This window comes from Protobothrops mucrosquamatus, unplaced genomic scaffold, assembly GCF_001527695.2.
Source record: "Protobothrops mucrosquamatus isolate PMUCROS unplaced genomic scaffold, P.Mucros_1.0 scaffold2782, whole genome shotgun sequence".
NCBI lineage: Eukaryota > Metazoa > Chordata > Lepidosauria > Squamata > Viperidae > Protobothrops > Protobothrops mucrosquamatus.
Window position 1 is genome coordinate 21,341 of NW_015388819.1, and position 12,832 is coordinate 34,172.

General features: G+C 46.7%; 1 protein-coding gene across 1 annotated transcript in view; it reads left to right on the plus strand.

Annotated features, from left to right (window-relative positions):
- The window catches only part of PTPRA (protein tyrosine phosphatase receptor type A), a 42,644-nt gene that overhangs the window by 5,750 nt on the left and 24,062 nt on the right, over positions 1 to 12,832 (plus strand). The window contains exons 4-7 of the mRNA XM_015825734.1: positions 394 to 414; positions 3,796 to 3,880; positions 8,026 to 8,099; positions 10,532 to 10,668. Of these exons, the coding sequence (XP_015681220.1) occupies positions 394 to 414; positions 3,796 to 3,880; positions 8,026 to 8,099; positions 10,532 to 10,668 (317 nt within the window). The remainder of the gene's footprint in view (positions 1 to 393; positions 415 to 3,795; positions 3,881 to 8,025; positions 8,100 to 10,531; positions 10,669 to 12,832) is intronic.

A 12,832-nucleotide genomic window follows, 5' to 3' on the forward strand; every position in this document is an offset into this window, starting at 1 on the left:
CCGCCCAGATTTCCTGATTTTTTTCCCGTTTTGACCCCAAATCTGGATTAAAGGAAATAGGGAGATTTTATTCTTCGTTGCCAGTGGCGATGAGAAATGGCAGGAAAAGGAACGGGAACCCTTTCTCCACATCTGCCTTTGGACTTCCAGATGTTCCGATGATGTTAAAAGGGGATTTTGGGGAAATTGCAGGAAAACCCCAGCAATGAGTGGCTATAAATTACCGTCTCACCAGAAGCAGCGTTCAGCTCAACAAATAAGAGGAAACCTGAATAGCAAATAGCTGTTTTTTTTTTAACTGGGCTTTCACTCTAGTTAATCCTGGTTTGATTAGCCACCATAGGAGGCGGGGAGCTATTCTGAACGTTCTTTCTTCTTTTTGCGTTTATTCAGGTGACTCAGATCCTCGACGAGGTAAGCCGATCCTCTTCACGTTGGCAAATCTGTTGGAAATCTTTTGGTTAAATATCTTTTTTTTTTTTTTAAATCATTACTTTGGGATATTATATTTTATTAAGCCAGGAGAATTTCCCAACTGTTTGGCCAAGCTTTTGTGAGATTTCCTTTTCCGAGAATAGGAGAGTGGAAAAAGGCATTCCTTCGGTGGGTCTTAGTGTAATGTACTTTTTTTTAAATTTCAATTTATGTGGCCACCCACCTCAGGTTTATGAGGTCTGGGTAGCTACAAGTCACAGTGGGGGGGGGGGGAATAGAAGGTGGCTTAGCAATTTATTGATGCCAGAGTTTGTACACTTCCTCAACTTGCAGTCATTCATTTAGCGACCGTTCAAAATTACAACAGCATAGACGTTGTTTGTGGGAAGCCCGCTCTCTCTTCTTCCTTTCCTTTCCTTTCCTTTCCTTTCTCTTCCTTTCCTTTCCTTTCCTTTCCTTTCCTTCCTTCCCTTTAATCCTCTCTTTCCCTTCCCTTCCCTTCCCTTTAATACTTTCCTTTCCTTTCCTTTCTTCCTTTCCCCTTTCCTTTCCCCTTCCCACCCTTTCTTCTCCCTCCTTCTTCCTCTTTATCTCCCTTTCACTTCCTTCCCTTATCTTTGCTTCCCTTCCCTTCTCTTCCCTTCCCTTTTCTTTCCTTTGCTTCCTTTTCCTTCCATTTTTTTCCTTCCTTTCCCTTCCCTTCTCTTCCTTTTTCTTTCCTTTCCTTTCCTTTCCATTCCTTCCCCTTCCCTCCCTTTCCTTTCCTCTCCCTCCCTCTTCCTCTTCCTCTTTATCTCCCTTTCATTCCCTTCGCTTCCCTTTGCTTCCCTTCCCTTCCTTTTCTTTCCTTCCGATCCCTTCCCTTTACTTCCGTTCCCTTCTCTTTGTTTCTCTTCCCTTCCTTTCCTTTTTCTTTCCTTCGCTTCCCTTCCTTTCCTTTCCTTTCCTTTCCTTTCCATTCCTCCCCCTTCCCTCCCTTTCCTTTCCTCTCCCTCCCTCTTCCTCTTCCTCTTTATCTCCCTTTTCTTTCCTTCTGTTCCCTTCTCTTCGCTTCCCTTCCCCTTTCCTTTCCTTTGCTTCCCTTCCCTTCCCTTTTTTCCCCTTCGTTTCCCTTCCCTCCCCTTTCCTTCCGTTCCCTTTTCTTTTCTTTTTTTTTTTCTCCTTTCTCTTCTTTCGCTGTTCACCGCAGGCAGGAAGCCGGAAGCAGGGTCTTGCCAGCTGATTTTTATTTTGTGTTCTCTGGTTGCTTTCTGCCTGATGCCCTGTCCTTCCCCTCCCCTCCCCTCCCCTCCCCTCTCACCGCCCGGGGTGACAGGGCAAGGTCCAAACCCCTCAGCTTTTCAAGCCAGCCAGCAGTTCCTTGGCAAAGCTCTTGCACATTTCACCCGGAGCCCCTTGCAGGGCTGCAGTCTTGCAAAAAGTACCATTTATGCTTGCTTTTTTTCTCCCCTTTCTGTTTTGGGGGAGAAGGAAGGGTTTCTTTCTGCACAAACACAAAACCAAAACCACACAAAACACACACGTGGCCTCAGCTGCTCCAAGCGTGCTCGGAACAGGTGTTTTTTTAAAAAAAAATTGTAAGAATAAAATTGCCTGGAATCTAAATTTTCTGTTCAAAAAAGAGAGAAGAATCCCAGTTTCAAAGTTGGAACAATTCCTCAAACTTCATGGGAGAGAAAATCTGGAAACAAAAGTCCGCCTTTCAGGGTCGATGTGTACGGGCAGCCCTCGACGTAACGAGCACATTTTTACGTCGCTAAGTGAGACATTCGCTCAGCTGCTTTGGCCCCCCGTTTTACGACTTTTCCTTGCCGCGGTTCTTAAGCGAATCACTGCCGTCGTTAAATGCGCAACACCGTCGTTAAGTGAATCCGGCTTTCTCCCCCCCCCGTGACTTTGCTCGTCAGAAGGTCGCAAAAAGGGGATCGCGTGAGGCCCCCCCCCACTCCCGGGACGCCGCGATCCCCGTCATAAATGTGAGTCAGGCCTCTGAAGGTAAATCACGTGACCACGGGGATGGTCGTAAGTGTGAAAAACGGTCATAAGTCACTTTTGTCGGGGCTGCTGTAACTTCCAGCGATCGCTAAATGAACTGTTCCTGACTTACAGCCGCAATTGATCCCCAAAATTTCCGTTGCTAAGCGAGACGGTTGTTAACGGGAGCGTTGCTTCATTTTACGACCCGTCTCGCCAGTCGTTAAGTCAGGAAACGGAGGTCGTTAAACGAATCTGGCTTCCCCCGTTGACTTTGCTTGTCGCAAGGTCGCAAAAGAGGAATCGCCTGATCCCAGGACACTATAATTGCCACAAATATCGGTCAGTTGCCGGGTGCCTGAATTTTGATCGTGTGACCACGGGGATCTGGCAACGGTCGTGTTAACAACAGTCAGGAACCATCTTTTTCAGTGCCATTGTAACTGAACGGTCACTAAACAAAATCGTTGTAAATTGAGGACTGCCTGGATCAAAAGCTGCTTCCGTTGCTATATTTATTTCTTTATCTGTAACCTACCTTGATTTTTTTTTTACAAATAATTCAAAGAGGCAAACATACCAACGCACCTTCCTCCTCCTATTTCCCCCAAAACAACGACCCTGTGAGGTGGGTTGGGCTAAAGGGAGAGGGAGTGGCCCAAAGTCACCCAGCTGGCTTTCATGCCTAAGGCGGGACTAGAACTCACCGTCTCCTGGTGATTGGCCAAAAGTCACCCAGCCGGCTTTCATGCCTAAGGCGGGACTGGAACTCACCGTCTCCTGGTGATTGACCCAGAGTCACCCAGCTGGCTTTCATGCCTAAGATGGGACTAGAACTCACCATCTCCTAGTGATTGACTCAAAGTAATCCTGCCAGTTTTCATGCCTAAGGTGGAACTAGCACTCACTGTGACCTGGTGATTGATCCAAAGTCACCCAGCTGGCTTTCATACCTAAGGCGGGACTAGAACTCACCGTCTCTTGGTGATTGACCCAAAGTCACCCAGCTGGCTTTCAGGCCTTAAGGCAGGACTAGAACTCACCGTCTCCTGGCGATTGATCCAAAAATCACCCAGCCGGCTTTCATGCCTAAGGTGGGACTTGAATTCATGGTCCTCCACTTTTTTCTAGCCAGCTGCTTTAACCACTGGACCAAACTTGCTCTCAGTCGCTATGAAACCCATCCTGCAGAGCGTTTGGCTGTCGGAAGGTCTTTAAGGACGGGGTGAAAATTGGCTTTTCGTTTCCATCCCTTCAAAGCTCTGCTCACCTCCCAACATACCTTTTGGCCCCGAATGCTTTGAAAGGCTTCTTGTTGCCATTTGGCTGAGCCGAAAAACCCACCGCCTTAAAATCGCTCTGTTTTCTCTCTCTCTTCTCTTCCAGATGAAACACCCATCATCGCCGTCATGGTGGCCCTCTCCTCCTTGCTCGTCATAGTATTTATTATTATTGTTCTGTACATGTTAAGGTGAGTCAGCGTCTCCTCTTCACCTTTGCATCGCATTCGCATCCATTCATCCGAAATGGTATATAGGGTTTCCTGCCTGAGCAGGGGATTGGACTAGATGACCTCCAAGGTCCCTTCCAACTTTATTATTATTATGTATTATTTATTATTTAATGCATCCGAATCTTGATCGCGTAAACCCCGAAGTGCTGCAAAGGTCGTCACAAGGAAAAAACATATAAGGAACGGTGGCTGGAATTGGGTATGTCTAGTTTAACGAAGAGAAGGACGAGGGGGGGACATGATAGCAATCTTCCAGTATCTCAGGGGCTGCCCCAAAAAAGAGGGAGTCAAGCTGTTCTCCAAAGCACCTGAAGACAGGACAAGAAGCAACGGATGGAAACTAACCAAGGAGAGAAGCAACCTAGAACCAAGGAGAAACTTCCTGACAGTTAGAACAATTAACCAGTGGAACAACCTGCCTCCAGAAGCGGTGAATGCGCCAACACTGGAAGTTTTTAAGAAGAAACTGGACAGCCATTTGTCCGAAATGGTATAGGGTTTCCTGCCTGAGCAAGAGGTTGGACTAGATGACCTCCGAGGTCCCTTCCGACTTTATCATTATTATTATAAAGCACCAGAAGGCAGGACAAGAAGCAACGACTTCAACCTTTCTCTCTCTCTCTCCCACATTCTTCAGCTCCAAAAATAACGTTGAAGTCATCGGGGACCAAAAAGGTCCCCGGCCATCTCTAAGGGCAAAGTAACGGCGCGTTAAAAGAGGTGTGTGTGGACGGGAGGGGAGGAAGAAGACGAATAGAATAACTCGCAAGTTGCACCAGAATCCAGGAATTCAAAACGTTCCCACTCGAACCAGGAAACGATCAAGTCCCGGCTTGCGCGAAGCACGTTACGGATGATTTGTGCTGTCATCTGAAACTTACCCACGCACCAAAAACCTGGATTTAAAAAGCGTCTGCCGAACAAAAAACCCACACAGGGACAGGAAGGGTGGGGACGTATTTTTGTAAAATTGGTACGGGCAGGTTTGATATGAGGCCTCCTTTGTTTTAGAAACGAAACCTACCCCACAGAGAGGGACCATTTCCTCCACGTGCGGTTAAACGTGACCGCAGCCTCTGCCTTCTCTTACAGAGGGTTGCTGCTGCACCTTAACGCAAAAAAAAAAAAATGCGTCCCCTTGCAACTTTTGCAAAAAAGGAAAAAAAAAAACCTACGACTTTGAGCCCAGCATTTCTGTTGTTCAGTGCGACATTGGTGAAGTGAGTTTTTCCCCATTTCCTTGCCACCGTCGTTAAATGAATCACTTCGGTTGATAGGCTAGTAAACCCTTTGTTAAGGGAATCAGGCTCCCCCCCCATTGAGGTGGCTTGTCGGAACGTCGCAAAAGGAGAGCACGTGACACACACACACCCCGGGACACTGCACCCGTCGTAAATATGAACCAGTCGCAGGAAGAACCTGCCTCCAGAAGCGGTGAATGTTCCAACACTGGAAGTTTTTAAGAAGAGACTGGACAGCCATTGGTCTGAAATGGTGTAGGGTTTCCTGCCTGAGCAGGGGGTTGGACTCGATGACCTCCAAGGTCCCTTCCAACTTTACTATTATTATTATGTATTATTTATTATTTAATGCATCCGAATCTTGATCGCGTAAACCCCGGGGTGCTGCAAAGGTCGTCACAAGGAAAAAAACAGGTCATAAGTTAACATTTTCCCGTGCCGTGGCAATTTTGATCGGTCACTAAACCAAGCGTTGTAAGTCAAGCTGTATTGAAGTACGGTGCTTTTTGTTGATCTTTTTCAGGGGTGTCAAACTCAATTTCATTGAGGGCCGCATCAGCATTGCGGTTGCCCTCGGGGGGGGCGGGTGTGTGTGGCCAGGGTGGGTGCGGCCTACTGGGTGGGGTGTGGATGGAGTGGGTGTGGCCTACTGGGTGGGCGTGGCCAGCTCTACATCGTTCGCGTCAAGGGGGCCTGTGGGGGCCTGGGCAGGAGTGGGACAGATCGGAGGGTCTCTGGCAGAAGGGGGTGGGACCGGGGCAGAGCCCATCAAGCCGGATAGGTGAAGTAGGCGAGGTCCATTTGCTGGCCACTTCCAGGCGATGGTCCATTTCTTCATTCCTCACAAAGGGGGACCCCTCCCCAGCATGCACCCAGGGGGCACGGGCGACGCGGCAGGGGCCGGTTCCTCACTGTTTCCAGACGGCCTTGTGGAGCTAAGACTGAATGCGTTTCAGCATAGATGGCCACCACAAAATTGTACATTGGCTCCTGCCCGGCCTGGGCCAGGGCCAAGGCAGTGGGGGCCGTTCCCTCACTGTTTCCAGGATGGCTTCGCGGCCCACATGTTGCTTGCTGGTTTTTAGAATAACGGTTGGACCTGGAAATGGTGCCATTTCGACAGTTGCGGAAATTCATGTGCTCGCGAATCTTTTAAGTGAGAATATGCTAATTCTTGCACATTTGGATAATAACGCAATTATGCAAGGTCACGCTTCCCTGACAATCTCTTCCTTTGAAGACCGGCTTAGGAGGAAATGGTTGAGTCTGATTTTTAAATAGCCAGAAAGTTTCCTGGTTTCGTTCGTATACGGTAGTGGCCGAAATGGTGGAAAACTTTTGGGAAAAGTGTACAGTAGAAATGCCACCTTTGGTTAAGTTTCCACCCATTTTTCTTCTCATTTTTTTTATAACTGTAGCCTTGTTCACTTAATAACACTATTTTACATCGCTTTCTGGGTGACCAGTCAACTCTTTGCACCATGACTTTAATTTTATTACGTTTTGCAAGCTCACGAAATGAAAGAACACCAAAAAACCCAGCCAACTTGATAAGCGATCACATAACACACTGACAAATGTCCTCCTCTCAGCTTCAATATGTAACATCAATCACTGGATCTCACTGTGATCTGATTGGCTCATGGCCAAAACAAGATGACAGCCGATTGGCTCTCTAAACACTCATGCTCATTGGCTACAATAGGATGAAGGAAAGCTACCTGAGATCAACCTAAGCAAGTTGTGCTTCCTTTTTCTGGTTATTTGGCTATAACATTTCATAGAATACAGTACGGATAATTGAACAAACTTTGTTGCATTACGTTCTTGATTAAATTATCTTTCCATTGATATATAATTTTATGGTATTCCTCCCAAAGAAAGTGGTGTTATTAGCCATCAAACCTCAAAAATACACTTTTCCCAAAAGGTTTCCATAATTTTGGCCACTACTGTAATTTTAATTTCTCTCTGTCCCTTTGCCACCGTTCTCTTGATGTAAGTTGGTTCTTATCCCGAGCGTTGCCTAGTATTGCTGGCATGTATGTGTATGCAGAATCCAACTGCTGTAGCATATTCCTTTTTCGCCTCCAATAATTGTATTACATTTTACAAAGCATACACATTAAAAAAAAAACCAAGATAAGCTAATAATCGAGAAAAGGTAAAGAGTAAAAAGAGAATGAGAACAGAAGTGTGAAAAGATATAAAGGAAAACTACCTATACATACACATATATGTATGTGTATAGGTAGTTCTTGACTTAACAACAGTTCATTTAGTGCAAGTTTGAAGTTACAACGGCACTGACAAAAGAGACTTATGACTGTTTTTCACACTTACGACTGTTGAAGCATCCCCGTGGTCAAAATACAGCCACTTGGCCACTGACTCATACTTATGACGGTTTCCAGTGTCCCAGGGTCACGTGATTCCCTTTTGTGACCTTCTGACAAGCAATTCATTTAACAACTATGTTACACACTTAACAACTGCAGTGATTCACTTAACTGTGGCAAGAAAGGTAACAAGTGTCTCGCTTAGCGACATAAGTTTTTGGTTTCCATTATGGTCGTAAGCTGAGGACTATCTGAATATATATAAAGAGTGACTTCCAACTTCTTCTTTCAAGGATAGTAAGAACACTTACATTCAACTCTTAATTTCAGGCTGTGTGAAAAACGGTGACAAGTCCCTTTTTTTCAGTGCTGTTGTAACTTCAAATAGTCACTAAGCGAATTGAGGACGACATGTATCATTTTTTTGGGGATGTCAAGTCTATTGGAGATTCTTACTGCAACACATGAGGGCCCTTGGGGGGTCTGCTGATTTCTTCATTTATTTTTATTTTTTTTATCATAGGTTCAAAAAACACAAGCAGGCTGGAAGCCACTCCAATTCTTTCCATTTGTCCAACAGCCGGACAGATGACGTTGGTGAGTCTTGCATTCTCTCCTCCGTTGTCGGGAACTAGAAATCCTAAATCTCGTTCTTCGCCCTCCTAGACCCGTTCCAGAATGATATTCTAAGACTGGGCCGGGCTCCCCAAAGCAGAAAAGACAGGTTGAGTTAAATATCATCCAACAAAATGAAATTTAATGTGTGTGTGGGGGAAAACAAGGTTTTACACCTGGGCAGGAAAAAAAAACAAAGTTAAAAGTACAGATTGGGCAAAACCTGGTTCAAAAACAGTAACTGTGAGAGGGACCTTGGAGTCCTAGTGGACGATCACTTAACTGTGAGCCAACGGTGTGCGGCAGCAGCCAAAAAAGCTAATACAATCCTGGGTTGTATAAACAGAGGCAGAGAATCAAAATCACGCGAAGCGTTAGTACCGCTTTGTAAAGCCTTAGTAAGGCCACGCCTGGAATACGGCATCCAGTTTTGGTCACCACAAACCTATAAAAAAGATGTTGAGACTTTGGGGAAAAAGTGCAGAGAAGAGCAACTAAGATGATTTAAAAGCCTGGAGACAAAAACATATGAACGGTTGTCGGAATTGGGTATGGCTAGTCTAGAAAAAAGGACTAGGGGAGACACGATAGCAGTATTCCAGTATTTGAGGGGCTGCCATAGAGAGGAGGGGGTCAAATTATTCTCCAAAGCACCAGAGGGCAGGAGAAGAAACAAGGGATGGAAACTAATCAAGGAGAGAAGCAGCCTGGAACTAAAGAGAAACTCCCTAACAGTGAGGACAATTAGCCAGTGGAACTCTCTGCCTCCAGAAGTTGTGGGTGCTTCATCCCTGGAGGTTTTTAAGAAGAGATTTGGCAGCCATTTGTCTGAAATGGTATAGGGTCTCCTGCTTGAGCAGGGGGGCTGGACTAGATGACCTCCAAGGGCCCTTCCAGCTCTATTCTGATTCTAAGAGTCTCTCCTCAGCAGTTTCCTTCATTGCTCCTCGCCTATAGACAGACTCTTGCCAAATTAAAGCAAGCTACTTGTAGCATTCAAGATCAAAACGTGGTCATGACACCGTCAGACCTTGCAAAAGGGTCATCAATCTGGCCCAGTTGCTCAATATCTGGATTATGGTGAGGTGATTGCGTGGGGCACTTCAAATCTGCCTCCTAAGGAACCCCCCCACACACACACACATAGGTCTTTGAACAGTTGCTAAGTGTCAAGAACTACGGGTTTTTAACTTGTATGTATTTATATCTCGCCTTTATTATTTTACACATAATTCAAGGAGGTAGGCATATCCAACACACCTTCGTCCTTCCATTTTCCCCACAATAACAACAACCCTGTGAGGTGGATTGTGCTGGCCTAAAGTCACAGATAGCTTTCATGGCTAAGGCGATACTAGAACTCACCGTCTCCTGGTGATTGGCCCAAAGTCACCCACTTGGCTTTCGTAGCCCTGGTGATTGGCTCAAAATCACCCAGTTGGCTTTCATGCCTAAGGCGGGACTAGAACTCACCGTCTCCTGGTGATTGGCCCAAAGTCACCCAGTTGGCTTTCATAGCTAAGGCAGGACTAGAACTCACCGTCTCCTGGTGATTGGCCCAAAGTCACCCAGTTGGCTTTCCTAGCTAAAGCAGGACTAGAACTCACCGTCTCCTGGTGATTGGTCCAAAGTCACCCAGTTGGCTTTCATGCCTGAGGCGGGACTAGAACTCACCGTCTCCTGGGGATTGGCTCAAAATCACCCAGTTGGCTTTCATGCCTGAGGCGGGACTAGAACTCACCGTCTCCTGGTGATTGGTGCAAAGTCACCCAGTTGGCTTTCATGCCTAAGGTGGGACTAGAACTCACCATCGCCTGGTGATTGGCCCAAAGTCACCCAGTTGGCTTTCATGCCTAAGGTGGGACTAGAACTCACCATCTCCTGGTGAATTTACCCAGCCTCTTTTCATGCCTAAGGCGGGACTTGAACTCACCGTCTCTTGGTGATTGGCTCAAAATCACCCAGTTGGCTTTCATGCCTAAGGCAGAACTAGAACTCACCATCTCCTGGGGATTGGCCCAAAGTTACCCAGCCTCTTTCATGCCTAAGGCAGGACTTGAACTCACCATCTCCCGTGCTTTGATCCCTGGACCAAAGTGGCTTTTTGTGAAGAACCTCATCTCTGAATTTTGCCCGTGGCTACTTCTCTTGTAGAAACTACAAGGCCTTTACGTGCCCTCTACAAGCTCGATTTACTCGCAGGGAGGGGGGGGGGCTGGTCTTGCTTTTTCAGAGAAGACCCCCCTCCCACTCCTTTTCCTTTCCATTGGGGTCCTCCATTGACCTCCGTGGCCAGTGTCTCCTCAACGGAGCCCCTTTCTCTCTCTCCCCCCCCCCCCCCCCCCCCCCCCCCCCCCCCCCCCCCCCGCCCCCCCTCCCCCCCCCCCCCCCCCCCCCCCGTGTCCGTCCCGCAGAACCGCAGAGCATGCCGCTGCTGGCCCGGTCTCCCAGCACCAACCGGAAGTACCCCCCACTGCCTGTGGATAAGCTGGAGGAGGACATCAACCGGCGAATGGCAGACGACAACAAGCTCTTCCGGGAGGAATTCAGTGTGGGTACTTGGCTAACCTTTGACCTCGCTTCCCTCCCATCCCTCCAACCCCTCGGTCATCCTTAAGTGGGTGGGATTTTTTTTATATTAAAAAAAGAAAAAAAATGGCTACCGCGATGCATATCAACTTTATGCCAGTCTGAACTGTATGGGCCTTTTTTTCTTTTTCCTTTTCTTTCCTTTTTTCTTTTCTTTCCTTTCTTTCCTTCCATCCTTCCCTGCCCTTCCTCCCTCCCTCCCTCCCTCTTTCTTTCTTTCTTTCTTTCTTTTCTCTCTTTTTCCTTCCTTCCTTCCTTTCTCTCTTTTTCTTTCCTTCCTTCCTTCCTTCCTTCCTTCCGGCTCCCTCCTCCCTCCCTCTCTTTCTTTTCCTTCCTTCCTTTCTCTCTCTCACTCTCTTTCTTTCTTTTCTCTTTTTCTTTCCTTCCTTCCTTCCTTCCTTCCAGCTCCCTCCCTCCCTCCCTTCCTTCCTTTCTTTCTTTTTCTTTCTTTCTTTGTCTCTCTCTCGCTCTTTCTCTTACTCTTTGTCTCCATTTCTTTCTTTCTTTCTTTCTTTCTCTGTCTCTCTCTCTCGCTCTCTCTTTGTCTCCATCTCTTTCTTTCTTCCTTCCTTTTTTCTTTTTCCTTCCTTTCTTCCCTGCCTCCCTCTTTCTCTTTCTTTCTTTCTTTCTTTCTTTCTTTCTTTCTTTCTTTCTTTCTCTGTCTCTCTCGCTCTCTTTCTCTTTGTCTCCATCTCTTTCTTTCTTTCTTTCTTTCTTTCTCTGTCTCTCACTCTCTTTCTCTTTGTCTCCATCTCTTTCTTTCTTTTTTCTTTTTCCTTCCTTTCTTCCCTGCCTCTCTTTCTTTCTTTCTTTCTTTCTTTCTTTCTTTCTTTCTTTCTTTCTTTCTTTCTTTCTTTCTTTCTTTCTTTCTTTCTCTCTCTCTCTCTCTCTCTCTTTCTCTCTTTTCCTTCTTTCCTTCCCTGCCTCTCTCTCTCTCTCTCATTCTTTCTCTCTCTTTCTTTTTTTCTTTCTCTGTCCCTTTCTTTCTTTCTTTCTTTCTTTCTTTCTTTCTTTCTCTGTTTCTGTCTCTGTCTCTCTCTCAGCCCATCTTTTATGGCTAAGGCGGAACTTGAACTCATGGTCTCCCAGTTTCTAACCTGGTGCCTAAACCACTAGACCAAATAGACTCTATTATTCCTCTAATGCAGCTGGTCCTCATTCATTTAGTATCATTTCAAGTTACCACAGCTCTGGAACAGGTGTCCTATGACTTGGTCCTCACACATACAACCGTAGCAGCATCCCCCCATGATCACATGATCGGAATTCGGGCACTTCGCATCCGGAATATATTATACATTCCTGGCGATTCCAATCTCCTCTTTGGACCATGTGATTGCCATTTGCAGCTGGCTTCCAACAGGGATAATCAACGGGGGCAGCTAGATTCACTTAACAACCGTATAATTTGCTTAACAACGGTGGCAAAAGCGGTCGTAAAATTGGGTGTGGGTCCCTTAACAACTGCCTTGCTTAGCAATGGAAATTCTGGCCCCGGTTGTGATTGTAAGTCGAGGACTTCCTGTGCAGAGTTTCTCAAGTTGAGCAGCTTGTACATGAGTGGGACTGCAACTTCCTGAATTGAAGGTTGGAATTCTGGGAGTTGAAGTCCATTCGGATGATGGTCAGACACTTGAGTTTTCAAGTTCTGGTCCTAAAAGTTGGACGTGGGACAGAAAGAAGCTTTGCTGCCCCCTTGTGGAGCAGGTGGGCACCAAAATACTTTGTTCACAGAAATCTATTTGAAAGAATGTTAGAATCATCGGGCTGGCTCCTACTGATTGGCCCACAGTCACCCAACCTGCTTTCATGCCTAAGGCGGGACTAGAACTCACCGTCACCTGGTGATTGGCCCAAAGTCACCCAGCTGGCTTTCAGGCCTAAGGCGGGACTAGAACTCACCATCTCCTACTGATTGGCCCACAGTCACCCAGCTGGCTTTCATGCCTAAGGCGGGACTAGAACTCACCGTCTCCTGGTGATTGGCCCAAAGTCACCCAGCTGGCTTACAGGCCTAAGGCGGGACTAGAACTCACCGTCTCCTGATGATTGGCCCAAAGTCACCCAGCTGGCTTTCATGCCTACAGTGGTTCTAGAACTCACAGGCTCCTGGTGATTGGCCCAAA